Source organism: Lepus europaeus, chromosome 11, assembly GCF_033115175.1.
Source record: "Lepus europaeus isolate LE1 chromosome 11, mLepTim1.pri, whole genome shotgun sequence".
NCBI lineage: Eukaryota > Metazoa > Chordata > Mammalia > Lagomorpha > Leporidae > Lepus > Lepus europaeus.
In genome coordinates, this window is record NC_084837.1 from 108,423,767 (window position 1) to 108,451,034 (window position 27,268).

A 27,268-nucleotide genomic window follows, 5' to 3' on the forward strand; every position below is an offset into this window, starting at 1 on the left:
TGGGGCAGGGCGGGGTGGGGGTGGGGGTGCACTGGAACCTGCTCATGCCAGTGGGTCGCTGGGACCAAACTGAGAACTGAAAGGACCCAGCCCTTGTACTTGTGAAACTGGAAGTCTGGGAGTGAAAATGGACATGTTCAGAGAATCATCAAATTAGAATCAAGTGTGTGCTCAAGAAAAGCCAGATAAAGAAAACATTTCAGAATGTCCGTTCTTCAGTGCACAAAGGGCTGAACTTCCACTTGATAGAGCATCCATCCTCACGGAGAACTCAGCCCAGCCTCGTGCCCTTCAGAATACACAAGGACTCAATGGTTTGTGGAAAATGCAATTCAAAGGTAAGTTTATTTTGGTGCCAAAGCATTTTAAAATCTATGCAACATTTCTTCGTGATAGGCACTTCCCACAAACTTGTGTCTCTTCCTTATTTGGCTACGTCTGGTGGAAGTTGACTGTCCTGAGTTTCGCCAAATAAATCATTCTTTGGAAGGGGAACAGATCTGAGACATCAATGGCCTGAGCCCATGCACCAAACTTCTGTTGCAGCCCATGCATCCCCCCAAGAACTCAAGAGTGGAAGCTTTGCTTTCCAAGCTACGAGATGCCATTGGGCCCGTGATTGGAGGCTAGAATTAGGAAGGAGCCGAGTGTCTTGTGTTTGTAATATCATTAAATTATATTATATCATATCATATGTATCATTAAAGTGTCTTGTGTTTATTATATCACTAATACTTGGGACAAGTACCCAAGAAAAATAATGAAGCTTGACTTGGGAGCAGTTTGGCATCCGGGGCATAAAACAAAACACAACTGCTCTCCTTCCTCGGGGTCTTAAGCCCTACCCTACCCATGTCTAAATGCGAAAGACAGGAAGCCAGCAGACAGCACACTCTGGATTCTGAGCCCACCTCTCTCCCCTGCTCTCCTGGGCTCCCCTGCCTCTTAATTCAGCTGGTGCCCCCAGCAGCCAGCCTGGCCCCTCTCTGCTTCCTGTCTCCACGCACTCCATAACTTCAGCTACTTTCCGAACATTGGCAGGCTCCAGAGTCTACATCCAAGCCCCAGGTCCCAGCAAGCCGTCTTCTGAAAGCCCCAGATGACACTGTGCACCCCGGCTCTGGTCTAACCGTGCTAGATCTTGCATTTGACTTCCCTACCGTGGTCTGGAAAGAGCTATGAAACCAACCTTCTTGTAACCGTCCGTCAGCGGCAGCTGCTCCTCCAGCGAAGATGGTTTTGACGTAAATCCCAATGGGGCCATAGATGCTGTCCTGCCCCCCAACGATGCTGAAGCCCAGACCCTGGGGAAGGAAGAGGAGCAGGTAGGAGTGAGGCTGTCCCAGCCCGGAACGAAGCAATTGGGGAGGAGAGAAGTGACTCTTGTGCTGTGGGTCTCCGGGCCGGACGGAGGATTGGGAGAGCAGTGACACAAAAGCCAGCCTGGGCCGTGTAGTCTGGAGGTTGGGAGGAGGCTGGCTGGAGATGAGTGCCCTGGCTCTTTCCCTCCAATTGATGATTCTGGAAATTGCCTCCTGCCTCTGGGCAGGTCCCATCTTGCAAGTGTGCCAGGTAGGAGGTAGGAGCCAGAACAGACTCCCCCCCACCCACTTCAAGTGAGGGCTGCCACTGTATCAGCACTGGGGCCAGGTGACCAGCTCTGAGCCCCGTGAACGTGACCTGTGTGCCAGATGGGAGGGATGAATGGTCAGCAGGAGTAGCACCAGCTTAGGCAGGGCGTGGGCGAGCAGCGGCCCCAGGGCTCCTCCTCGGGCCACCAGCCCCTTCCTGAAATAAGCCCTCCAGACGCTACTTCTCACCCATCCTGGAGAGGCAGGGTGGCATAGTGGTTAAGAACAGGGCTCAGGGCCCAGGCAGGCTGGGATCACCACGTTGGGTCAGCTGTCTGCTGACCAAGTGCCCCAGCTCTATAAAAGGAGACCACAGCAGGGCTTCTGTTCCCCATGCAGACACCGTAGCACGGTGCCTGGGATCTGGAAGCTGCTTGGACTGTGTGATTCGACTTTGACTTGACCTCAGACACCTGCTGATGCTTCTGGTTCTGATGCTCCCTCCTGAACTCAACCCCAACCTCACCCCCACCGGGTGCCCCTGTTAATAACCAGGTCTTGGGTGCACAGGCACATCAGGTGGATGGGGGGAGGCCTCCTCGTTCCTGGGCTCCAGGTCTCCTACTCATCCTACGCTCTCCCCGTCCCCCACCACCAGTGGTTACTGAATGTCCATTTCACACACACCGGGAGAATTTGAACCACACTGGGTCATCCTTGCATGAGTTTGGCTGCTCTTTCCCATGTTAGTCTCTCTTGCGCAGTGCAAAAAATCTGAACGTCAGCATTTTGTTTTGTTTTCAAGTGCTTCTTCCTAAATTCAAGGGGCAAAAGCGTTGTGATTTGGAAATCAGAAAGTGAGGACTGTCGGGAGAGTTAGCGACTCCCTTGCGATCAGAGTGACCTGCATCCCGGCCACTCCCGCATCCGTGTTCTCTTTTTCCCTCCCTGCTGCACTCCCAGGAGAGAGAAGGAACAGGAGAGCAGGTGTGTGGTTGGATGCTTCTCCTCTGGAAAGGCACTAGGTAGTAATGAGAGCTGTTCCTCGCACCACTGAGGTTATAGCAGGTGGGTTAGAGAATCCAGCCTTTCCTTATGTCTGCACCTGGATGGCTTAGGCTACTCGGACAACTTGCTGTGTCTGTCTCAGTTATTTTCATTTGAATGTCAACCCCACACAGGAGGAGCGCTTCTATCCACTGGCTCATTCTCCAGATGGCTGCAACAACCAGTTTTGAGCCAGGCTGAAGCCAGGAACCAGGAGCTTTATCTGGGTCTCTCCCACCTGGGTGGCAGGAGCCCAAACACTTGGGCCATCCTCTGTTGATTTTCCCAGACCATCAGCAGGGAGCTGGATTGGAAGTGGAGCAGCCAGAACATGGACCAGCACCAATATGGGATGCAAGCATTGCAAGCGGCAGCTTAACCTGCTATGCCACAAGGCCAGATCCATATTTTAAAAAATTTGATATTTGGGTCCATGCTGTCTTATGCCAACAGCTGAATGGTGGAGGTGAAACCAGGACTCGGAAACTTGCATCAATGGTTTTGATTTACGTGTCAGGTAACAGTAAGCTCTGGAAAACTGCACACTGGGAATGAATGAAGGAACGAGCTTCAAAAGGCAGTCGGTGTGCAGTAGGCACCTCTGTTCGAAAAGTGTTACCTGGTCTGCTTCGTAGAATCAGTGTCGCTCGAGACTCAGCGGGTTCTGAATCGCAAGACCGCGCTCGCTTGCATTTGCTTCCATCCATCAGTGGCTCTCTACCCTTCCCCCGACATAATGATGTCGTTCCGGGTCCTCGTGTGGGCTATGGTGTTTTCTTACCTTCGCCTGGCCCTTCATCAGCACAACGTTGGAGATGACCGAAGCCTGGAGACCCCCGGACGGCTGCACGAGCTGGGCTGTGCTCAGTGATCGCGTTGGTCGTGACGTGCCCTGCAAAAAACAGCCAGGGTGGCGACAGCTGAGCGAAGCAGGGGAACAGCTCATGGCTCCCCCAGAAGGAGGAAAGCCCAGCCGGTCACGGAGACAGCCAGAGCCCCTCTCTTCCAGGGCTCTGCAGCGTCCAGACCAGCACGCGGTTGGTAGGATGCGGGTGAGGAGCAGTGGAGTTGGTGGACCTGGAGCCAGCTTGGCTGGCCTCGATCTTTCCACTGGCCAGCAGCACAAAACACACCAGGGCTCATCAAAGTGACGTCACAGGCCATGCTGCTCCCAGGATGAGTCCCCCTAGTCAAAGGCGAAAGCCAAGGCTAGGAAGCGAGCTGCCAACCGTGCCCTCTGCAAGCTGTGTTCAGGAGGCCAGCCACCCCCGCCACTCCAAACCCTAGCTGCCCAGTGCTGGCTGAAGATGCTACCGTGTTCCCCTGTGCTCTGCCACGGGCCCTGATATACAGAAAAGCCAGGATTGGGCAAGCTCTCGGCTCAGGGTGTCACTGCAGAAGCCATCTGTTTATGACATTGGGAAACCTCATGCCCAGTTTGCAAATAACACGCACAGTGACTAAGGTGGGGACAGGAAGAGAGAACAGAACTGTGCTGAGCATCCTCCATGTACCAGGTGGCACATCAAACAACAGTGAACGGGGAGCCCATGCTTGGAGAGCTCTCGATTGCCGGGGGGGATATGACACTGGCGTAAGCGATCTTGGGTTGGGTCAGCCACGTAAGGGAGGGTCAGAAGCCTCCCGCGGGGCATCTGGATAAATGTGAGGGCTGCACAGCTTCAGGGATCAGAAGAGCATCGGGCAAAGGGAGTGTCAAGAAGGCATTTGCAGGCTGCGGGGGTTGCTAAGTGGGATGTTACAGACAGAGGGCGCTGTGTGGTGACAAATGGCTGCCTGAGGCATTTGGAAAGAAACCATGGGAGGGGGTGTCAATGGCAGGTGGGGTGACGCGACAAAGGGACCCTCTGCTTTGTATCTGCTTGGCTCCAAGCCTGTAAGCTGATGCCAGGTAGGGGGAAGGGTGTGGTCTGAGGAGCTCCATAGGGTTTGATCCAAATTCTAGTGCCTTACGTTCTTGTCTTTGAATATCTATGTATGTATATGAAAGGCAGAGTTAGGGACCGAAAGGGAAAGAGAGAAGAGAGATAGGGGGCTTTGGGGGATCTTCCACCCACTGGCTCACTCCCTAAATGGCTGCAACAGTCTGGGAAGTGCCAGTCTGAAGCCAGGAGCCAGCAGCTCCATCTGGGTCTCCCACCTGGGTGGCAGGGCCCAGGTACTTGTGCCACCTTCTCTTGCTTTTCCGGGCCATTAGCAGGGAGCTGGATGGGAAGTGGAGCAGCCAGGACTCAATCGGCACCGAAATGGATGTGGGTGTTGCCGGTGGCGGATTCACCCTTAGGTTTTAAGGTGCACGAGCTCAGATGGTCACTCACCTTGCCAAGCCTCAGTTTTCCCCCTGTAGGACAGGCCTGGCGACACACCCTTTTCTAAGCTGGTTGGAGACAGGGAGGCAATGCTGGTCACTGCGCCACAGGGGCTGGAACACAAGCTCTGGAGACACTAAGATCCGCTCCCAGTCCTCGCCTGTTCCTTACCAGCAGCGTGAGCTCACATGGATTCCTTGACTTGTCCGAGCCCCACTGGCTTCATCTCTACAAGTAGGGGCTCTTCAAGAAGTTCATGGCAAATATGTATTGGGAAAAATACCCACGGATTTCCTGTGTTTCGTTTTGTCTTTTCAATAAAGAGCAGACTTCACTTTTGACTTCATTTTGCCATAAACTTTCCGAAGTTCTCAGCCCTAGAGCCTGTAAGTGGCTACAGTTGCAAGTGACCGGCACAAGGGGGCGCTCGATAGCTGCCTGTTCCTAACGTGGTGGCCAGACCCACTGTCCAGCTACATGGGTTAGCAAGACAAGGAGGAGTCTTCCCCTTTCTTCCCTTCTTTCTTACCGTGGCCTTTGCTGCTGGACAGTCCAGTTGCTGCGAGAGGGACTTCCTGTTACTACACAGAGAATAAGGCTGCCGGTCTGCTGACGCTGCACATTTCTTGGTCATGGGAAAATCAATGTCTCCAGTGCAGTAGGGATTAACACCTAAACCGAGAGGAAGAACAGGAAGAAATTACCGGGGCTCTCAAAACACAAAGCTCAGGGGAAACCGAGATCCGCCCCAGGCTACTGCCCCTGCGTGAGCCTGGTGCCAGGGTGGGCACGAAGCACCCACTGCCCAAGCAGGCAGAAGTGGCCACAGAGGGGCGTGGACAGGTTATCCTCTCTCTCCATCCACACCAGCTGTGCTGCAGGCTCAGTAAGAGGTGGCTGTGTGTCCAAAAGGTTGAGCAGGGTGCCTAGTTCTCACAGGACACCACGTCCCATTGAATGCCGGCTGCAAGGGAGTTTCACTACAGTGAACACGAGGACAGCACAAAGGGCTCCAGGATAGGTGCCACATGGAGGGTGCACAGGAGGAGACTGTGTGTGGATGGGGAGGAAGGGGCCTCTTCTGCACCTGGGTTCACACGCAACACACATACACACCCCACACACAAACACACAACTCTCAATTCTTTGGAGATCTAAAGGAAATGCAAAGAAATTGGCTTTTTCTTTGTGGGAACCCAGAGTTTTTTCTTCCACCCAGCCCGGGGCTCGCCTCCACCATCACAGCAGCTGGAGGCACTTTCAGGGATGATCTGATCTGTCTGACAGCTGTCTAGAGCAGCACGTCCAACCTGTCACACGCTAGCCACAAGTGTCATTGAGACTTTTCTACTCGCTGCATTTTCAGAAAAGGAAAGAGAAACAGATGAGACGATTTTTTTTCCAGCTTAATACAAGGGTACTTTAAAAACTTAGTGGAGAAACTGAATTAAAGATAAGTTCATTTGGGAGCCAGCATTATGGCACAGTGGGCTAGGCTGCCACATGCATGACCAGCATCAGGTATCAGAGTGCACATTGGAGTCCTGGCTGCTCCGCTTCTGATCCAGCTCCCTGCTAATGCAACTGGGAAAGCAGTGGAAGATGGCCCAAGTAGCTGGGCCCCTGCACCCATGTGGGAGACCCAGATGGAGCTCCTGGCTTCAGCCTGGCCCATTCCTGGCCACCAAGGTCATTTGGGGGAATGAACCAGTGGACGGAAGTTCTCTCCTTCTTTCTCTCTTTCTGGCTCTCCTTCTCTCTGTCACTCTGCCTTTCAATAAAAAAAAATCTCAAAGGTAAGTTTATTCAAGTGCAAAAATACTTCATGCATAGTTTTTTCCTAGTACCCATTGTTCATGAACTTCTCAAAGACCCCTTGTGTATCTAAACTATTGTCCTTTCAACACACAAATGATCCCTCAGTTGCCACCAATGAGATCTACCTCCTGTTTCTGGATTGTTTCTGCACTGCTGCGTCTTCTGCCTACTTGTAGGGCTCTCCATTTGCCTGGGCCACATTTCAAATGTTCAAGAGCCACCTGGGGACCATGGATCAAGCTGGAAAGGGATCTGGTTGCCCTAGCATTCCTGAGCTGGGTGAGGGCACAGGATTTTTCCAGAGGAAAAGTGAGGTTGGCCGCAGTTCAGAAGGAACACAGGATGGAGCAGAGTTTTCAGTTTGCTTTGATTTTTTTTTTAAGATTCAGTGGCGCCGTCACAGTGATATAGTGGGCCAAGCCTGTGCCTGCAGCGCCAGCATCCAGTGTGGGTGCTGGTTTATGTCCCAGCTGCTCCTCTTCCCCTCTAGCTCTCTGCCCATGGCCTGGGAAAGCAGGGGGGACGATGGCCCAAGTGCTCTCTCTGCATCTCTCCCTCTCTCTGTCTATAACTCTATCTCTCAAGGAAATAAATAAAATCTTTTTTAAAAAAAGATTTAATTACTTGAAAGGCAGAGTTACAAAGAGGCAGAGGCAGAGAGAGAGAATCTTCCATCTGATGGTTCACTCCCCAAATGGCTGCAACAGCTGGAGCTGGGCCGATCCAAAGCCAAGAGCCAGGAGCTTATTCTCCCACATAGGCATGAGGACCCAAGCACGTGGGCCATCTTCCACTGTTTTCTCAGGAGTATTAGCAGGGAGCTAGATCAGAAGTGGAGAAGCTGGGACTCAAACCAGTGCCCATATAGGATGCTGGTACCCCACATGATAGAGGCTTAAGCTGCAATGTCATAGCATTGGCCCTGCTTTTTGTTTAAAGATTTATTTATTTAAAAGGTAGAGTGACACAGAGAGAGAGAGAAAGGGGTCTTCCTTCCGCTGGTTCACTCCCCAGATGGCCACAACCAGCTGAACCCAGGAGCCAGGAACTCCATCCAGGACTCCCACGTGGGTGGCAGGGGCCCAAGTTCTTGGGCTATTTTCCAGGCGCATTAACAGGGAGCTGGATTGGAAGTGGAGCAGCTGAGACTAGAACGAGCACCTATATGGGATGGTGGCACTGCAGGTGGTAGCTTAACTCCCTACACCCACAATGCAGGTCCTTTTGGTTTGCTTTTATTTTCAGGATGGGAATGACTTAAACTTAGGGTATAAGCTCAAGAGAGAAAGGCCCTGGCCAGGGTAGGTTGAGAAGAAAATAGGCAAGGACCAGCATCCCTGGGAGGCTCCACAGGGGGCCGAGGAAAAGGACGGGGTGAGGTAGGGACGGGAGCTCTCTTGGCTGGCAGTAGGAGGCCCTGCATGACTTACACGGACCCACTGCTCCCGGGCAGACTCACAGGAAGAGGAAGGTACAGGCACATGCGGGGAAGAGAGGGCAGAGGGTCACGGAGTGGGGTTGGGAAGAGAAGTTGGAGGCTGGCTCTCAATCCCCTGTGCCTCTTAGAATTGCAGGGTGACTTACAAGAAGGCTGTGCCTCCCGACAGATGGACAGAGGCTCCTGGGGGGAGCCAGCCGGCTCATGCTTGGTCCTCTGGTTGAGGGGGTTGGGGGCTGCTGGAGTTCACTCCTCACTTTATCAGAGAGGACGTGGATGCTCAGAGGGGTTGCAGGCAGCGCACAAGAGGATCCGGGGTCCCAGGGTCCCCCTTCTCTGCCCACAGCAGTGCAGGGCAGCCATGATGGGAAGCAGTGTGCCAGGGCTCTGTTGGGGTCTGGAGGAGGAAGTAAGGAGTCAAGAGGCTGCCAGCTGGCTGTGGTTCACAGAGCAAGCTCAGGGCAAGGAGCACTCAGGGCATGGAGCTCGGCCACAGGCAGCCCCACATACTCCCCGACCCAGGTCACCCATAGGCTGCTGGCGGCTCCTGGTCCCACCACAGGTGCAAATCTGCAGAGGCCCAGGACAGGGGCCAGAGTCAGGACACAGTCAGTGTGCAGAGCTCCAGGTGCCCCCAGACCCGCTCTCCCTGACAATCACTGGTGGCTCCGCCTCCCCCATCAAGGTGATCCTCCCTGCTGGGGGAGGATGAAGCCAGTTAATCCTACAGCACCGAGTGTGTTAACTGAAAATATGGCTAAAAATCCCGTGCAAAGGCCAACATGATTTTTGAAAGAGGAACAAAATAATGTTTGATGATTATGTAATAGCCAAGATTAAATTGAATTATGAGATGGAAGAAACATTAAGAAGAGGGACCAGAGTTGAATAACATTCCCTAAGTGGCTCATCTTTCATAAAGGGGACAATCTGGAACATGTAATGTATTAGTTAATTGACTAAGCCTGATTTTTAGTTAGCTGAGTTAAAGGAAACCAGAAGTGAAAATAAACATTGAATACATCTTTCAAATCACTGCAAAGATTACACACACACACACACACACACACGTCCCATTTAGCAAGAGGCAGAAGACAAACAAATGACAATTCTGAATACCAGGGAGCTTCAAAAAGTTCATGGAAAGTGTCAATTATATTTTTTTCTTCTTTTACTTTTTTTTAAAAGCATAGTTATTTGAGAAAGAGAATTACAGTCTGAGAGAGGGAGAGACAGAGAGAAAGGTCTTCCATTCACTGGTTCACTCTCCAAATGGCCGCAACAGCCAGAGCTGGGCCGATCCAAAGCCAGGAGCTTCTTCCAGGTCTCCCATGTGGGTGCAGGAGCCCAAGGACTTGGGCCATCTTCTGCTACTTTCCCAGGCCATAGCAGGGAGCTGGATCAGAAGTGGAGCAGCACCGGCACTGTGGCTCAATAGGCTAATCCTCCGCCTTGCGGCGCCAGCACACCGGGTTCTAGTCCCGCTCGGGGCACTGGATTCTGTCCCGGTTGCCCCTCTTCCAGGCCAGCTCTCTGCTGTGGCCAGGGAGTGCAGTGGAGGATGGCCCAAGTGCTTGGGCCCTGCACCCCATGGGAGACCAGGAGAAGCACCTGGCTCCTGCCTTCGGATCAGTGAGTGTGCTGGCCGCAGTGTGCCAGCCACGGCGGCCATTGGAGGGTGAACCAATAGAAAAAGGAAGACGTTTCTCTCTTCTCTCTGTCTCACTATCCACTCTGCCTGTCAAAAAAAAAAAAAAAAAAAAAAAAAAAAAAAAAAAAAAGAAGAAGAAGAAGTGGAGCAGTTTGGACTCGAACCAGTGCCCATATAGGATACCTGTGCTACAGGCAGATGCTTACCCACTACACCACAGCACCAGCCCCTTAAAAATTTTTAATTCAGAGAGAGAGAGAGAGAGAGAGAAAGAGAGAAAGAGAGATAAAGGAGAGGAGATAATCCTCCGCTTTGCGGCGCTGGCACACCGGGTTCTAGTCCCGGTTGGGGCGCCGGATTCTATCCCGGTTGCCCCTCTTCCAGGCCAGCTCTCTGCTGTGGCCCGGGAAGGCAGTGGAGGATGGCCCAAGTGCTTGGGCCCTGCACCCGCATGGGAGACCAGGAGAAGCACCTGGCTCTGGGCTTTGGATCAGCATGATGCGCCGGCTGCAGCAGCCATTGGAGGGTGAACCAACGGCAAAAGGAAGACCTTTCTCTCTGTCTCTCTCTCTCACTATCCACTCTGCTGTCAAAAAAAAAAAAAAAAAAAAAAAGAGAGGAGAGAGAGAAATAGCAATCTTCCATTTGGTGGTTCAGTCTCCAAACGGCTGCAACAATGGGATAGGCCAGGCCAAAGCCAGGAGCCTCAAATTCCATCCACGTCTCCCACATGGGTGTCAGGGGCCCAAGCAGTGGGGCCATCTCCTGCCATTTTCCTAGGTGCATTAGCAGGGAGCTGGATCAGAAGCCTAGCAGCCAGGACTGGAACCAGTGCTAATATGGGATGCCGGTGCCGCAGGTGGCAGGTTAACCCTCTGCGCCACAGCACAGCGACCTACCTGGTGTCTTAACGGTTCAGCTAAATGTCCACCCCTGCTTTTTTTAATTCCATTTTCCCACGTGCTTTCTGAAGCCTCATAGACAACTCATGTACAGATCAGGAGAAATTATAGCTCATATTTAAGTTGTTTGGAAGTGGAAGAAACAGTCACATTGAAAAGGAAACAATCCTTTTGATTATATAGAAGTTAAATCTCGGGGCAGGCGCTGTGGTGCAGCAGGTTAAGCCTCCACCTGCAGCGCCAGCATCCCATATGGGTGCTGGTTCTAGTCCCGGCTGCTCCACTTCCGATCCAGCTCTCTGCTGTGGCCTGGGAGAGCAGTAGAAGATGGCCCAAGTCCTTGGGCCCCTGCACCCACGTGGGAGACCTGAAAGAAGCTCCTGGCTCCTGGTTTCAGATCAGTGCAGCTTCTGCCATTGCAGCCAATTGGGGAGTGAACCAGCGGATGGAAGACCTCTCTGTCTCTCTCTCTCTCTCTCTTTCTCTCTGCCTCTCCTCTCTCTGTATAACTCTGACTTTCAAATAAAGAAATAAATCTTAAAAACAAAACAAAACAAAACAAAACAAAACAAATAAATAGGGCAGGCAGGGGCAGGAAGCAACCAGGACAGAAGTTGTCACCACTCCAGCTGGTGTGGGCAGAGTCCAGCCAGAGCAGGACCCGGGCAGGAGGCCACCCTGACGTGATTGAGTCACAAGAGGCCCTGCATGGCCAGGCCTGCAAGGGCGGAGCCTGGCAACCTGGAAGAAAACACCCTGGGGGCGGGAATTCTCTCTGCCCGTCCACGAGTCGGCCATCATGCCTCTCGAGGACTGAGCTGAACCGGAAGCTGGAAGGCCACGGTGGGCTCCCCAGGTAAGAGCAGGGCCGGCTTCCTGGGTGCACGGCCTACACGGTCACCCACGGCCTCCGTCGGGTTAGAAGCAGCCCAGCCTGCCTCAAGGCTGCGGTGTCGCCATTCTGAAATTCTTAAATTTCTGGAGAAGACGCTCACGTTGTCGTTTGGCACTGACTGCCCCCGGAAGTTGTGTCGCTGGTCCTGGGTGTGAAGCGGGGAGAGGGTGGGAGAAACAGGCCCCAAGGATAAACCTGTGGGCTCTGACGGAAGGAACAGCCGTTCAGAAATGTGGCAGTGCAGATGCAAACCCCTAAACTATGCTGATCGGTTCAGCCCAAATTCCGTGTCCAGGAAATTATGCTAAAGAAAAGTGAAGTGAAATTTATGATTTAAAAAACTAAGAAGCTGTCTAAAACTGGAAAAGTATCAACTTAAAAAAAAATGACTTAGTCATTTATTTGAAAGGCAGAGTCGGGGGTGGAGAGATCGATCTTCCATCCGTGGGTTCACTCCCTCCATGTCTGCAGTGGCCCAGGCTGAAGCCAGGCACCAGGAGTCTGGAGCTCCACCCGGGTCTCCCACAGGGGCAGCAGGGACCCAAGGACTTGGATCACCGTCCATATGCTTCCCAGGAGCATGAGCAGGGAGCGGGATTGGAAGTGGAGCAGCCGGGACTAGAACCACAGCCCACATGGGTTGCTGGCACTGCAGCAGCAGCTTAACCCACTGTGCCACAATGCCGGCTCCTGGAGTTATCTCCAACAGAATGACATAAGGCTTAGAGATTTTGCACAGACTTGCTCGAGGTCACAGAGATGACTAATTCCAGAAGCAGGATCCAAATCCAAGTGCCTTGGTTCCCAGATGGGAACTCTGAACCAGGCACCAGCCCACTGCCTTTTGCACAGTCACCCCGGGTGTTGTGTGGGTGGCAGAGTCTCAAGGCTCTTATATAAAATGGCATAGTATTTGCATTTAACCCATGCAGTCCTTTCATAAGCTTTATATAATGGCTAAGTCGCTTATTATACCTAAAACAATATAAGTGCCATGTATATCATTGTTCAGCTCTGTTGTTTGGGGGGAAATCATAACAAGGACACAGCCTGCGTGTGTGCAGTTCAGACACGATGATTGTTTCAAACATTTTCTGTCTGCGGCTGGTGGAGTCTGTGGATGTGGAGGTTGATTGTATTTCTCCAAAGGAATCATCTCAGGCACACATGGAAGTTTGCGAACAGACTCCGTGGCATTGCTGACGCTTGTAAAAAATGGAGAAGAGCGTAAATATCTACTGGGGTGTTGGCTAGCGCTAGCCTGTGTCTATCCCTACAGTGAATGTGTAACATACATTCCTCCGCCTTTATGGCTTGGCGTGGTTTTAATTTCTTGATGCTTTTTTTGCGTTCTTCACACTTTCCTGGTCTTGTGCTACTTGATGCGCCATACTCAAGCAACATGAGGTCTTCTAGACCCCCCCCAGTCATGCTACAGAGGACGTGTGGGTGGCCGAGGTACCCGAGAGACAGAGTGAGAGAGTGAGAGAGAGAGAGAGAATTATTCAGGAGCAGAGGAAGCAGAAGTCACAGCAGAAATAAGCCCTGTCTCTCAGCCTCCAGGCCCAGGTGGTCCAGGAGCTCAGTCACAGGGAGTTGACCACGAGAGCTCTGATGGCCGATGCAGCGCCCCCTAGCGACCAAGACAGGCATACAATGAAGAATGTGCCCAGGGTGGCCAGCAGGCCACCAGCTTGGCTCAGCCCAACTGGTTTAGAAGAGATGCCCTCCCCCGAGTCTCCCCCCATCCCTGAGGTTCCTGAGATCAGGGAGCAGCTGCGCCCCACGCCTTGGGAGACACTCACTCGTTGAGTTGCTGCGTGTCCTGTGGTGGCAGGCCTTAGGGAACAGGAAGTTACTCTGGGTCTCCGGTTTTCCAGGCTTTCCACGAGAGGAAGTTGCGGAGGATTCCTGTAAAACAATTCCCGTCTTTCATTCAGCAACTTAGAATAGAAATGCAGGCGTCGTCGGGTGGGGTTTTGGCCCTGGCCGTGGAATGCCTTGTTGAATTGTCTGTCTCCCGTAAACTGGAGGGACTGTAAGGTCAGGGGCTTAGGGTCCTTGGTATCCATTCATTCATAGCCATGCAGTCATCATCCCATCTTTATTTCTTTACTTGACTTCTTTGCAAGGTAAAGAGAAAGACAAAGAGAGCTTCCATCTACTGGTTCACGCCTCAAATGCTGGGAAGCAAAGAAGTCAATCCAGGTCTGGCACATGGGTGGCAGGGACCCAGCGACTCGAGTCATCCCCTGCTGCCTGCCTCCCAGGGGGCACATCAGCAGGAAGTTGGAGCCTGGACTTGAACCCAGGCACAACAACAGGGGATGTGGATGTCCCAAATGATGTCTTTACCACTGCACCAAACGCCTGCCCCATATTCACTGAGGGAAACATGGAATGAATGGATATTACATAGACTTTTTTTTTTTTTTTTTTGACAGGCAGAGTGGACAGTGAGAGAGAGACAGAGAGAAAGGTCTTCCTTTTTCCAGTGGTTCACCCCCCAATGGCTGCTGCGGCTGGCGCGCTGCGGCTGGTGCACCATGCTAATCCAAAGCCAGGAGCCAGGTGCCTCTCCTGGTCTCCCATGCGGGTGCAGGGCCCAAGCACCTGGGCCATCCTCCACTGTCCTCCCGGGCCACAGCAGAGAGCTGGACCGGAAGAGGAGCAACCGGGACAGAATTCAGCGCCCCGTCCAGGACTAGAACCCGGGGTGCCGGCACTGCAGGCGGAGGATTAGCCTATTGTGCTGCGGCGCTGGCCTCCTTTTTTTTTTTTTAAGATTTATTTATTCATTTGAAAGAGTTACACAGAGAGAGGAGAGGCAGAGAGAGAGAGGTCTTCCATCTGCTGGTTCACTCCCCAATTGGCCACAACAGCCAGAGCTATGCCGATCGGAAGCCAGGAACCAGGAACTTCCTCCGAATCTCCCAAGTGGGTGCAGGAGCCCAAGGACTTAGGCCATCTTCCACTGCTTCCCCACGCCATAGCAGAGCACTGGATAGGAAGTGGAGCAGCCGGGTCTCGAACCAGCTCACGTATGGGATGCCGGCACTGCAGGCGGCGGCTTTACCTGCTACGCCACCGCGCCGGCCTCACTCCTTTTTTTATACTAGCAATTTGGAAATTTGGGTGTAGATGCAGTGTGTTAAACAGCAGTCATGGGCTCGTTTCCCACCCCTAGGGTCAACTCATGACTCTTCCCTGTGTAGACAAGAACTCAGACCACTTTTCCTCTGTCTCCTCTCCTACCCCTGGGATTCAGGGATATGGGAACAAAGGGATCGAGATTGGTAAGAACGAGGCGATTGACTGTTTTACTTCTCTTCCTGGGACTATTTTTATGTTGTTATTCTAAATCTAAAACAATAATAACGTTATTAGCCACAATGATTTTGACCTAACTGTTGAGTTATGTTGGTTTCATTACTCACTCCCGTAATCTGCTGTGTTTTGTTCAGGAAGGCTGTGTGGATGGGGAGATCTCTGGATGTTTGCAGGACTGGGAAAGCCTGTGGTTATCAGGTTTGAATGACTGGCAGAGTACCGAGTCTCTGGATCTTGGTTCCTCAGAGACGGCCCAGATGCTTCCTGGGGCTTAGCGGTCCAGGGCAGAGTTCGGAGGGCACCTGCCTGATGCCCTTGCCTACCGACAGGACTGCCTTTCCTGGAAGCTAAGTTGGTGGTGCCTGCTTAAGGCCATGAACAGCCAGGTACGTGCGGTCTCATCTTAAGGCCATGAACAGCCAGGTACGTGCTCTCAGCTTCTGTGCCGTTCCTAGAGCCCAACAAGGCTCTGCTGTCAGCTCTCACTCTGTGCCAATCACCCATCCGCACCTCCAGCGCCCGCCACGGTGAGCTGTGGGTGTTGGGATTCCGCTGGCATCTGCTGTGGGTGCTTCCCTAGCTTTTCCGCCCTGTGTGGTTGACCATGGGCTAATGAGCCTTCCCTCAACCCCATCTCACCTGCACTGTGTCAGCAGAAAGTTCTCATGGGTTGCAGAATGTGGTTGGCCCTTTTCCGTGGTTTCCTGTTCTGACATTCATGGTTCCCTTATTTGTACAATCCTTGTGAGTTCTGCCAGAAGTCTCTAACAGGTGGAGGAGTTAATAAAGTGTACTGAGTACCCACATGGAAGCAGAGTGAATCTAGTGCGGGCAAGGAGACCATGCAGGAAACCACACATCAATTCCCATGTAATTCTCCTCTAAGAAGACGTTTCCAATCAGAGAACTCCACAGGGGGAATTCCAGGCACTCATTTTTCTCTTCAGCAACAGATGGCGCTATGTTAACCCGAATAGAACGCTCTGCAACAGGCGAATAGGACGCTCTGCAACAGGCTAGTCCAGGGAGTGAAAAGGCGAGCCAGCCAGGGTTACGCAAAAGGTGATTGACTTCTGTTGGACTCTGGAGATGTATTTCCAGGATTTAGCGTCACGACTAGTTCTTTGAATTCATTGCTTCATACAATATAATATCCAAAAAATATTTCTCAATTGCAATGGTCGGACGAGATCATCCTCTGATTCTAATGTCAAGACTTCCCTCTGGCACTGTCTCCACTCCTGCGTGCAGCCCAGTGAGACAGGGGAGGGAAGCCATGGACTGTGGTTTCAGCAACTCTTCTGGGTCCACAGAGGGCAGAGGAGCTCGGTGAAGCAGCCAGCTGGTCTACCTGTCCAGGGGCACGCCTCACTCCCAAAGTGCCTTTGAAACATGTATTTCCCCCAAACTATGCATTAACATGAAAGTAAATAAGTGAGGAATACATGAGACGTGGAATATTTGGCATCTTTAAAAGTAGTATTTATAGAAGATCTTCTTGGCATAGGCACACTCGTGTTGGTAGATTAAAAACAGATCTCACGCCTCATGAGGGCACCTCCAGAAGTACATGAGAAATGCAAACTGTGAAGAAGCTTACAAAGAGAAAGGACTGCAAATAAACAGGCCAAAATACTAACACTCATTCACTCAACAAACATTTATCGAACATTTACTCTGTCCTAGGAGCTATTCCAAGTCAGAGGAGATGGCAGTAGATGAGAAACTCCAAGTCCTGCTCCCATGGATAAGCAAGAGTGTGTTTGGGTGATGGGGTTGTGGGTGTGGCTTTTATGTATCTTTTTATAGTTTCCATATTTTCAGTAGTGAGCCTGATTATTTCATAATCAGACCAAAGACAACTGATGGGTGGAGTTGGTCTCCCATCTGGAACAGCCCCTCGGACTGGGACATTTGCACAGGGCACACGCAGAATGGAACACCAAGGGCTGCCCTTGAAGCTGCAGGGTTGTCAGTGAGGCCGTGGCACTGGCACAGTCACTTCTGAACACACGTCCCCTTGTTCTCCAAGACCGCAGCCCTGGGGAGCAGCTCTGTGAGTGAGGTGCCCCGTCGCCAGCTGGACAGCCTCACCTGCATTTACCTGTCCCCGGGGGGTGACAGAGCAGGCAGTGGGTCCGGGGAGCTCTGTAAAGGATTCCCCCAAAGCCAGGCTCAGTTGTGTAGCTGCAAGCGCTACACACCCAGCCCCAAGAAATGCAAAACTCCAGAATGAAGATGCAAAATTCTGGGGCAGTGGGTCCTGCAGGTAAGATGCTTCCGGCATCTCAACTCCCCCGGGGCTGGGGAGTTCCCTTGCTCTGTGAGGGGAGCTTGCTTGGTACGCAGACCCGCTAGCTGGCACTGCTGGAGTTAGCGACAGAACCCTGAGGATTCCGGTGTGTGTGGAACCGGCTCCTCAGCGACACAAACATCTCTGTTTGCTCTGTGCACTGAGATGCTCCGCCCAAGGGGAACCACAAAATCCGATCCAACCGTCCTCACTGGGGCTTGCTTCCTGTGGCTGAGCTGATCATGCCATCGCTTTGATCTCTAAGTCAGGGGGATAAAGGAGAAGGCCAAGCAGATGGGTTCTGGGATGGCCACAGGTCATGTGAGACCACGTGGCTGCCCGCCTCCTGCTGCGGAGGAGGAGGTGGGGGGCAGGATCCCTGGGGTCCTCCTCACATCCTCCCGCCTCACAGCGCCTGCCTGCCCAGTCACCAAGCCCCTCTGGTCCATTTTGTCAGACTTCCCTAACACATCCTCTCTCAGCGTATCTGCTGGGGTTCCCGGTATTCCTTACAGAGTGGACTGTTACAATGGCCAGTGTTGGGGGAAGGGTGGATATCAGGCAAAGCTGTTTTTAGAAAATATTTTTGGGGGCCAGTGCTATGGCACAGCGGGTCAAAGCCCTGGCTTGCAGCACCGGCATCCCATTTGGGTGCCAGTTCAAGTCCCAGCTGCTCCACTTCCAATCCAGCTCCCTGCTGATGCACCTGGGAAAGCAGCAGAGGATGGCCCAAGGCTTTGGGCCTCTGCGCCCATGTGGGAGACCCAGAGGAAGCTCCTGGCTCCTGGATTTGAATTGGCTCAGTTCCAGCCATTGCAGCCATTTGGGGAATGAACCAGCTGATGAAAGACCTCTCTCTCTCTCTCTCTCTCTCTCTGTCTCTGTCTCTACCTCTCTTGGTAACTCTGTCTTTCAAATAAATAAAATAAATCTTTTTTTTTTTTTTTGACAGGCAGAGTGGATAGTGAGAGAGTGAGACAGAGAGAAAGGTCTTCCTTTTGCCGTTGGTTCACCCTCCAATGGCCGCCGCGGTAGCGCGCTGCGGCCGGTGCACCGCGCTGTTCCAATGGCAGGAGCCAGGTGCTTCTCCTGATCTCCCATGGGGTGCAGGGCCCAAGGACTTGGGCCATCCTCCACTGCACTCCCTTTGGCCGGCGCCGCGGCTCACTAGGCTAATCCTCCGCCTTGCGCCGCCGGCACACCGGGTTCTAGTCCCGGTCAGGGCACCAGATTCTGTCCCGGTTGCCCCTCTTCCAGGCCAGCTCTCTGCTGTGGCCAGGGAGTGCAGTGGAGGATGGCCCAAGTGCTTGGGCCCTGCACCCCATGGGAGACCAGGAAGAAGCACCTGGCTCCTGGCTTCGGATCAGCACGGTGCGCCGGCTGCGGCGGCCATTGGAGGGTGAACCAACGGCAAAAGGAAGACCTTTCTCTCTGTCTCTCTCTCTCACTGTCCACTCTGCCTGTCAAAAAAAAAAAAAAAAGATTTAGAAAAGAATATTTTAATAGATGGTGCTGTGATAACTGGATATTTACCTACAAAAGAATGAATGTGGATTCCTGTCTCACGCTTTTTTTTTTTTTTTAAGATTTATTTATTTGAAAGAGTTACACAGAGAAGGAGAGGTAGAGGTAAAGGTAGAGGTAGAGAGAGAGAGAGAGAGAGAGAGACAGAGAGAGGTCTTCCATCTGATGGTTCACTCCCCCAGAAGGCTGCAACGGCCAGAGCTGCACCAATCCGAAGCCAGGAGCTTCCTCCAGGTCTCCTACGTGGGTGCAGGGGCCCAAGAACTTGGGCCATCCTCCACTGCTTTTCCAGGCCACAGCAGAGAACCGGATTGGAAGTGGAGCAGCTGGGTCTCAAACCAGCACCCATATGGGATGTTGGCACTGCAGCCTGCGGCTTCACCTAGTACGCCACAGTGCCAGCCCCATCACACATTTTTTTTTTTAAACAGAAGTCATTAAACTATATCACAGGTCTACTGGTAAGAGCTAAAACTATCAAGCCCTTCAAAGAAAATGGAGGTGCAATCTTCATGCCCCTGGATTAGAGAAACTTAGATACAACAATAGAAGCACAGATGGCAAAAGAAATAATAGGAATGTGGGTTTCATTACAATCTGAAACTTTTGTGACGCCATCAAAGAAACGAAAAATCAATCTGCAGGGTTGGCGAAAATATTTGGAAGTTGTATATTTGATAGGGACCTTGGTGTCTAGACTGTATAGAGAACGCTTGCAACTCAATAATAACAAGACACATCGCCCAATTTTTAAAAATCAGCAAAGCATCTGAAGAGACAAAAGAGTCCTAGAAGCCCATGTAAGAGCAACATCACGAGCCAGCGAGGGAAGGCAAACGCAGGCCTCTTCAGTCCCCCCAGGGGCGGCCATGGTCACACCCACTAACCCGGGCAGGTTAGGGAGAGCTGGAAGCCCCAGATGCGGATGGCGGAGATGGGAAATGGCGCAACTTCTTGGGAGAACAGGCAGTGTTTATTACACTATATAGCAGTTCCACACCTAGGTATAAACTCGAGAGAAATGAAAGCGTCCATGCATGTGGATCCTTGTCAAACACACTCAAAGCAGCATTATTCGTAAAATACAATCCACGTGTCTACTAACCAACAAACAGATGAACAAAATGTGGCACTTCCATGCAATTGGAAATTTTGGAAATCAAAAGGAATGCAATTCTAATGCGTGGTTCACTGGAAAGCATTAAGCTAAGTGAAAGAAGCCGGCTACAAATGACCACATTCCATGTGACTTGATTGATATTAAATGTCCAGAACAAAAGAAAATATGTCCAGAACAGGAAAATGTGTAGAGCCAGAAAGTGGGTTAGTGAATAATTAGGGATGCAGCACAGGTGGGGGTGTGAGGTCAGACTGCTGGGGGTGGGAGGTTTCCTGCAGGTGCAATGGAACTATTCTAACATCAGACGGCAGTGATGGCTGGCAATTCTGTAAGTCATCTAAACACAATGTAACACCTTTATGTGGCTGAATTGTATATGCGAGTTACATCTTAATAAAGCTCTCAAAGATGGGATAGTCATAGTCCTTTCCTAATTTCCCTTCCCCTTATCTTTTCTCCCTTAAATCTCTCTGCACCCTAATGCCAACGTGATTTTGTAAAAATGCCCCAGGAGACACTCTAATGCAATCTCTGAGATGGATTCAACACCAAAACCAAACTCCCCGCCATTGCCATTCAAGGCCCTTCTTCCTCTGAGGCGCCCAGGCTGACCCAAGCCTCTGCACCCACTGCCTTCTCTCTCTCTCTCTCTCTGCTTCTCCTCTCTGTCTGTGTAACTCTGACTTTTAAATAAATAATCTTTTTTTTTTTAAAAAAAAAAAAGCCTCAGCAGTTGAATACAGCTGTTTTAGTGTCATAGGGCCAGCCATTCATTGTTCTTCTTCCCCACTATTGTTACATGCTGCTTTTTCTTTTCTTTTTTTTTAAAGATTTATTTATTTATTCCAGAGAAAGTTACAGAGAGAGGGAGAGACAGAGAGAGGTCTTCCATTCATAAGTTCACTCCCCAGATGGCCACGATGGCCAGAGCTGGGCCGATCCAAAGCCAGGAACCAGGAGCTTCTTCCAGGTCTCCCACGCGCGTGCAGGGGCCCAAGCACTTGGGCCATCTTCTACTGCTTTCCCAGGCTACAAGCAGAGAACTGGATCAGAAGAGGAGCAGCTGAGACACGAACCATTGCCCATATGGGATGTCAGTGCCACAGATGGAGGCTTAACCTACTATGCCATAACACCATCCCAGTTTTTCTTTTTTAAAAAGGATCTATGTATTTAGTTGAAAGAGAGAGGGAGAGAGAGAGGGAGAGACAAAGAAAGAGAAACTTCCACCTACAAGTTCATTCTTCTAATGGCTGCAACAGCCAGGGCTGGGCTAGGCTGAAGCCAGGAGCCTGGAATTGTTATCTGGGTCTCCGACATGGGTGGCTGGAGACTAACATTTAAGGCATCTTCCCCTCCCTTTCCAAGCACATTAGCAGACAGCTGAATTGGAAGCAGAGCAGCCAGGACTCAAACTGGCATTCTGATGCGGGTTGCTGGCATTGCAAATGGCAGCTTAAGCCTATCATCACAACTTGTTTGTTTTTCTAAGCACATTATAGAATTAAATTTTCTAGTTAAAAAGGTTTTTTTTTTTTTTAATAATTTGGAGGGGCCAGCATTCTGGCACAGTGGGTTAAACTGCAGCCTGGATACCAGCATCCCATACAAGCTGTGGTTCACATCCTGGCTGCTCCCCTTCCAATCCAGCTCCCTACTAGTATGCCTGGGAAAGAAGCTGAAGATGGCCCAAGTGCTTTGGGCTCCTGCACTCATGTGGGAGATCCAGAGGAAGCTGCCTGACTCCTGGCTTCGGCCTGGCCCAGCCCTGGCCATTGCGGCCATATGGGGAGTGAAACAGCAGATGAAAGATATTCACTCGCTCTCGCTCTCGCTCTCACTCTATATGATTCTGACTTTCAACTATATAAATAAATCTTTTAAAAAAAGGTATGAGTTCATGGGGTGGGTGTTTGGCTAGCACATAAGCTGGCATTTGGGATGCCCACATTCTACAACCCACACCTTTATGGGTGATAAGGAGCAGAACAGAAATCCCAATTCCTCCCTGAGTTGGGCACTTTCTTCCTGCCTAAGAAGAGGAAGTCCCAAATGACTATAGTCTCATTTTCAATGTGAACTGGGCATAAGCCTATTCCACCCCTCAGGAATGGTATGAAAATGATTAGTCTGGAAATGGTCCTGAAGGGAAGGGGGGAATCCCCCCAGAATTAACAATTACCAGCTGGCGTTCACCACGCTGGCAACCCTAACTCATACCACATGGATGTCTTGAAAATCCTCCAGACCAGAATTCTGTTAAAGTGGTTCCAGGCTGGTTGTGTCCCAACTATCTGGCAGAAGCAAATCTAAATTTTTTCTGGGAGAGCCTGATTTCACATAGGTCACAACACTTCCCACAGACAAAGTGACAGGACATAGGAACTCTTAGAGAAGAAAGTAAAACAAAAATGAAACCCATGTTGAAACAGGATGCCATAAGCTTGAACCACAAAGAGTTAGACACACCAGAATCAGCCCTGCAATATTTTACATTGCAGAGTGAGCAGGCACAGAATGCAAAATAGATATAGTTGATATTATTTCATCAACAGGCCTGATAAAGGACCCAGAAGTGAAAAAAATAATAAAATTAGTATGAAGAAGTAAAGAAGTTGAACAGAATATTAGACAGCACTGAAGAGAGACTAAGACAATCGGAGTATAGATCTGAAACAATGCCTACATGGCAACACAGCGAGATGTAAAATACAAAACAGAGGAAACATAAAAGACAAAATGGCAAAGCCTAATACCCTCCAGAGCTCCAGAAAGGGGGACTTGAAGCAATGAGGAGGAGACATGCTTCACGTGAGGTCTAAGGATAGCACAGGCCCAAAGAAAGAAATCAATGCACAAATTCATCCAACCCAATACAAACTCCAAATCAGGCAAACGAAAAGAAAGACATCCCCAGCCAGTTCCTAATGAAATAGCCAAACACCAAAACATACACGAGGAGTGTTCAAAGAGTTCACCGAAAATGCATGGTACGAAAAACTGCATGGGTTTTAAAAACTTTTGCATCAAAACAAATTCACTATCCATTCCGTTTTCTCACAAGCTTTTTGAAGCACCCTCATTGACACTCACAAAAATATTCAGAGAGCAATGACAGAGCAGCTTCCAACTGGGAATAATTAAACTTACAGCTCGTGACTCAACAGCTATCACAGAAACCAAATAACACTGAAATAATTCATAAGAAGACAAACACGTGTATATGCGTAGTTGAGAACAATAGAGTAAAAATTAAATAGAAGTTATAGTAGATTGGACAAATGTTAGCCAAGATAATGTTGGGAGCACTGACAGACAATGCAGATTAGAACAAGAAGAATTAGTTGAAATGAAACTACCCTGTAATATAAATGCTTCCCTTAACAAAGAAGATAGAACAATCCTAAATTTGTTGCCACTTTGTAATACAGCCTCATAAAACTGACTGAGAGAAATTTCTAGCAGGCACTCTTTAACTGACCCCATAAGCTATTGATAGTTAAGGACACAAAAATGAGCAAGGGTCATGACAGAGTACAATATCTCCTCAAGGAAATACTTAACAAAAATAGTCCTCTACAGCACAAGGCCACCAAACAATTCTCAACAATTTCCAGGAACTGGAATGGCACATACTTCATTTTCTGATGACGATAACACAAGTAATGATCAGTCATTTAGAAAGTTCACTGAAGAGACCAAAGTAGATTCCTGTTGCCAGAGGTTACGGATGGTGGGATTGGGGGTGGGGTGGGGGGGCTGGCACCAGTACAGAGGGGCAGCAGTAGGGAGATCTGTGCGCTGGTGGTGCACAGGGGTACCTTGGTTGAAGCAGTGGTTACACAAGGGATGACAGAACAGACCCCACACATTGTGGTGATGTCAGATGTGTGGCTTTTGGACCATAATTATGTAGGATGTGACCCTCAAGGGGAGTTGATGAAGGGCACAGGGGAATCTGTGAATCTGTAATCATTTCCAAAGGAACAAGGGGCTTTGGGGAAGATAACCGTAAAATGCTCATATATTTAAAAGTTAAGAAGCAGAGCTCTAAATAACTCTAGGGTCAAAGGAGAAATCACACTGCAGGTTCAGAGCATTTAGAACCGAAGGAGAATGAAAAGCTGTATATCAAATCTTGTGGAACATAGCTCATGATAAGGCCATGCTTAGAGGAAAAGGTGTAGTCTTTAATGCTTGTATTTAAACAGAAAAAATGCAAAAACAGTGATCAAAGAAAGTAGAATCAAGAAAATAAGAAGAGCAAAATTTGTGAACTAAAATCAAACCTATAAGAGGGATAGTGACAAATTATAAGTTGGAGCAGGGAGCAGATCTTTGACCTAGCAATTAAGGTATTGGTTGGGTTGCCCACATCCAGGATCAGAGTGCCAGAGCTCAAGTTCCAGCTCCTTTCCTGCTTCCAGCTTCCTGCTAACGTGCACCCAGGGAGGCAGCAGGTGTGGCTCAAGTAACTGGGTCCCAGCCACCCACAGGCGAGACCTGGATTGAGTTCCTGTCTCCTGGCTTTGGCCTGGCCTAGCCCCGGCTGTTGCAGGCTTTTGAGGAGTGAACCAGCCGATGAGAGCTCTCCCTGGGTGTCTGCCTCTTTCTCTCTCTGCCTCTCAAATTAAAAAAATAAATAAAAATTCAAGGTTGGGTCTGTGAAAAGGTATTAAAATATTGATTCCACTTCAGCATGATAATTCAAGAAAAGACATCAATAATATGAGGGACAAAAGTGGACCTAATTATAGATGCAGTTAAGATTTAAAAGATGGTCAGAAATTATAAACAAGCTTGGAGAACACATTTGAAAAATAGGATGAAATAAGGAAATTCTGAGAAAAATGAACTTTATCAAAACCAACTCAAGAAAAACTTGGAAACCTTCAAAGGCCTATAAAAATCAAAGGAACTGAGTGGTTTCAGATCTTTCCACATGGAAAATGTGACATGGTTTTTCAGACTGAGTCCTACAAATCATTCAATAAACAATTCCCAACATGGACAGAATGTTCCAGAAAGACCACACCTCACATTGGGTAAGGCTAGAAAATTTAGGCACCTGACAAGTAAAGAAAACCTGGATGCCAATAAAGGAAAGAGCCAAGAAATTCTGATGTCAGCGTGAGGTTAGCACAACCTTGGAACCAGCACAGGAAAGGAAATCCCAGAGCCATCACATTCGTGGGCCTAAACTCATAAATAATACAGGAATCAACTGAAGCCAAGGAACTGAAGAACTGTTTAACATTGGGAAATAGATGAAATAATTTTCTGCTGTAGGCTAAAGAAAAAAAAGTCTTAAAAGATTACATAGTATATGGGGGTACTTCAAAAATTCAAGGAAAAGGAAATTAAAAGATAAATTTATTTTGGTGCAAAACATATTGAAATTAAGACATACTTTCTCAAATTTGCATTTTTCATGAACTTTTCTTTATTATTCAAGAAATGGCAAGGGAGAAAGTATGTGTGCTTCCATCTGCTGATTCACTCCCTGAATGCCCACAGTAGTCAGTACAGGGCCCAAGCTTAAAGTTGGGAGCTTGCAACTCAGTTCAGATCTCTGACTTGGGTGGCAGGAACCCAACTACTTCTGCCTCCCAGGTTCCCCATTAACAAGAAGCTGGAGTCAGGAGCCAGAGCCTGGTGTTGAACCCATGTACTCTGATGAGGGACTTGGACATCCTAGGCTGCATCTTAATCTGGGTTAATCCCCACCCCTGCCACTAGCCTTTTGAAGTGCCTTCATGTGAATTCATTTTCATGCCATTCTGGAACAAACAGAACTATGAAGACAGAGAATAGACCAGTGGTTGCCTGGGCCCAGCTCGGGGTAAGGTGAGATTACCAAGGGACAGTACAGCGAAGCTTTGGGAGGTGATGGGTTTCCTCTGCTCCTGACCGTGGTTCTGATCTCAGGAGCCTACGCATGGGTTAAAACTTGCAGGACCCTACAGCGAGAGAACAGAAAGGATTTATAAAGTGGGATGAGCATAAAAAATACAAGAGGCCTGGAAGAGGTTAAAGAGAAGAAGCAAGGTCATCAGTATTTAGAGATGTCACGATCACACATTGCAGAAAAGAAAACAAAATCTATAGACCAAGTATAGTTTGAATAGAAGTTTTAAATGTGGGACTCGTGCTGAGGTGCAGCGAGTTAAAGCCACGGCTTGCAGTGCCGGTATCCCATAAGGGTGCCAGTTCAAGTCCCAGATGTTCTACTTCTGATCCAGCTCTCTGCCATGGCATGGGAAAGCAGTAGAAGATGGCCCAAGTCCTTGGGCCCCTGCACCCACATGGGAGACCTGGAGGAAGCTCCTGGTTCCTGGCTTCAGATTGACCCAGCTCTGGCCACTGGGACCATTTGGGGAGTGAACCAGTGGATGGAAGACCTCTATCTCTTTACCTTTCTCTGTAACTCTGTTTTCCAAATAAATAAAAATAAATCTTTTCAAAAAAGTTTTAAGTGTGCTGCATATAATACCAATTTCAGAATGAATTACAATTCCACTCTAGTGAGACAGAGTACACATACTTTCCCCTTCTCCTCCCCCCAAACACCATCTCAAAACCCTGGACAGCTCATATGAAACACACACACATGAAGACTTTGGAAGGCATAGAAAAGACAGACCACGTTGGAATATTAGGACCTAAGGAATGACAAGATGGACAGTCCCCTGGGAATGCTTTTTGCCTTTCATATACCAGAAAGGTGGCAGGCAACCTATAGCTTCTGGCAAGTGCACACTAAACAAACCAACAACAAAAGTCTGAGCTCTCTAGCCAGACCGCCATGAAAGGGGCAGGTCAGCCAGATGGAAAACTGGTGGCCGCATCCCAACCCCTTGCTAGCAATGGCTGAGTGGGAAACATAGACCTTTGTGCTTGCCAGGCTGTAACCAGGTGACCCAGCCTTGCTGCGAGGGTGGCGTTGGAGATGGATGTGTAGAGCTCGGGAGCCTGCCATCTATCAGAGACCTCTGCACTGGCAGTGTGGGGGGAGATCATGTGCGGAGGGGCAAGTCAGAGCTCCCTCGGCAGCCAGGAGGATCTGCTATAGGCACAGTGTCAACAGGAGACAGCTAAAACGGGAGACTGAAACAAATAACATGGCACAAAAATGTCCAGCATACAATCAAAAATCACTCAGCCTACCAAAACCCAGAAAGATTTCCAACGCGGTGAATAAGCCCCACCAGATGTCGACACTGAGGCAGCAGGAATACTATCACAGAGTTGAGGGCAATCATCGTGGAGTATTCCAATGAACTATTATTAACATGCTTTTTTTTTATAAAATGAAGAAAAAAATAGAAAATCCCATCAAAGAAACAGAA

General features: G+C 49.8%; 1 protein-coding gene across 5 annotated transcripts in view; it reads right to left on the minus strand.

Annotated features, from left to right (window-relative positions):
• IL16 (interleukin 16) overlaps positions 1-27,268 on the minus strand; it is a 128,599-nt gene that overhangs the window by 31,973 nt on the left and 69,358 nt on the right. For 4 of the 5 annotated variants that reach the window (XM_062206336.1, XM_062206335.1, XM_062206338.1 and 1 more), the window contains 4 exons: positions 13,458-13,563; positions 5,478-5,620; positions 3,400-3,510; positions 1,190-1,304 (listed from right to left, as the gene is read on the minus strand). In XM_062206336.1, the coding sequence (XP_062062320.1) occupies positions 1,190-1,304; positions 3,400-3,510; positions 5,478-5,620; positions 13,458-13,563 (475 nt within the window). Of the gene's footprint in view, positions 1-1,189; positions 1,305-3,399; positions 3,511-5,477; positions 5,621-13,457; positions 13,564-15,621; positions 15,688-27,268 lie in introns of those variants that run through there. The other variant, XM_062206339.1, reaches the window with a different exon arrangement.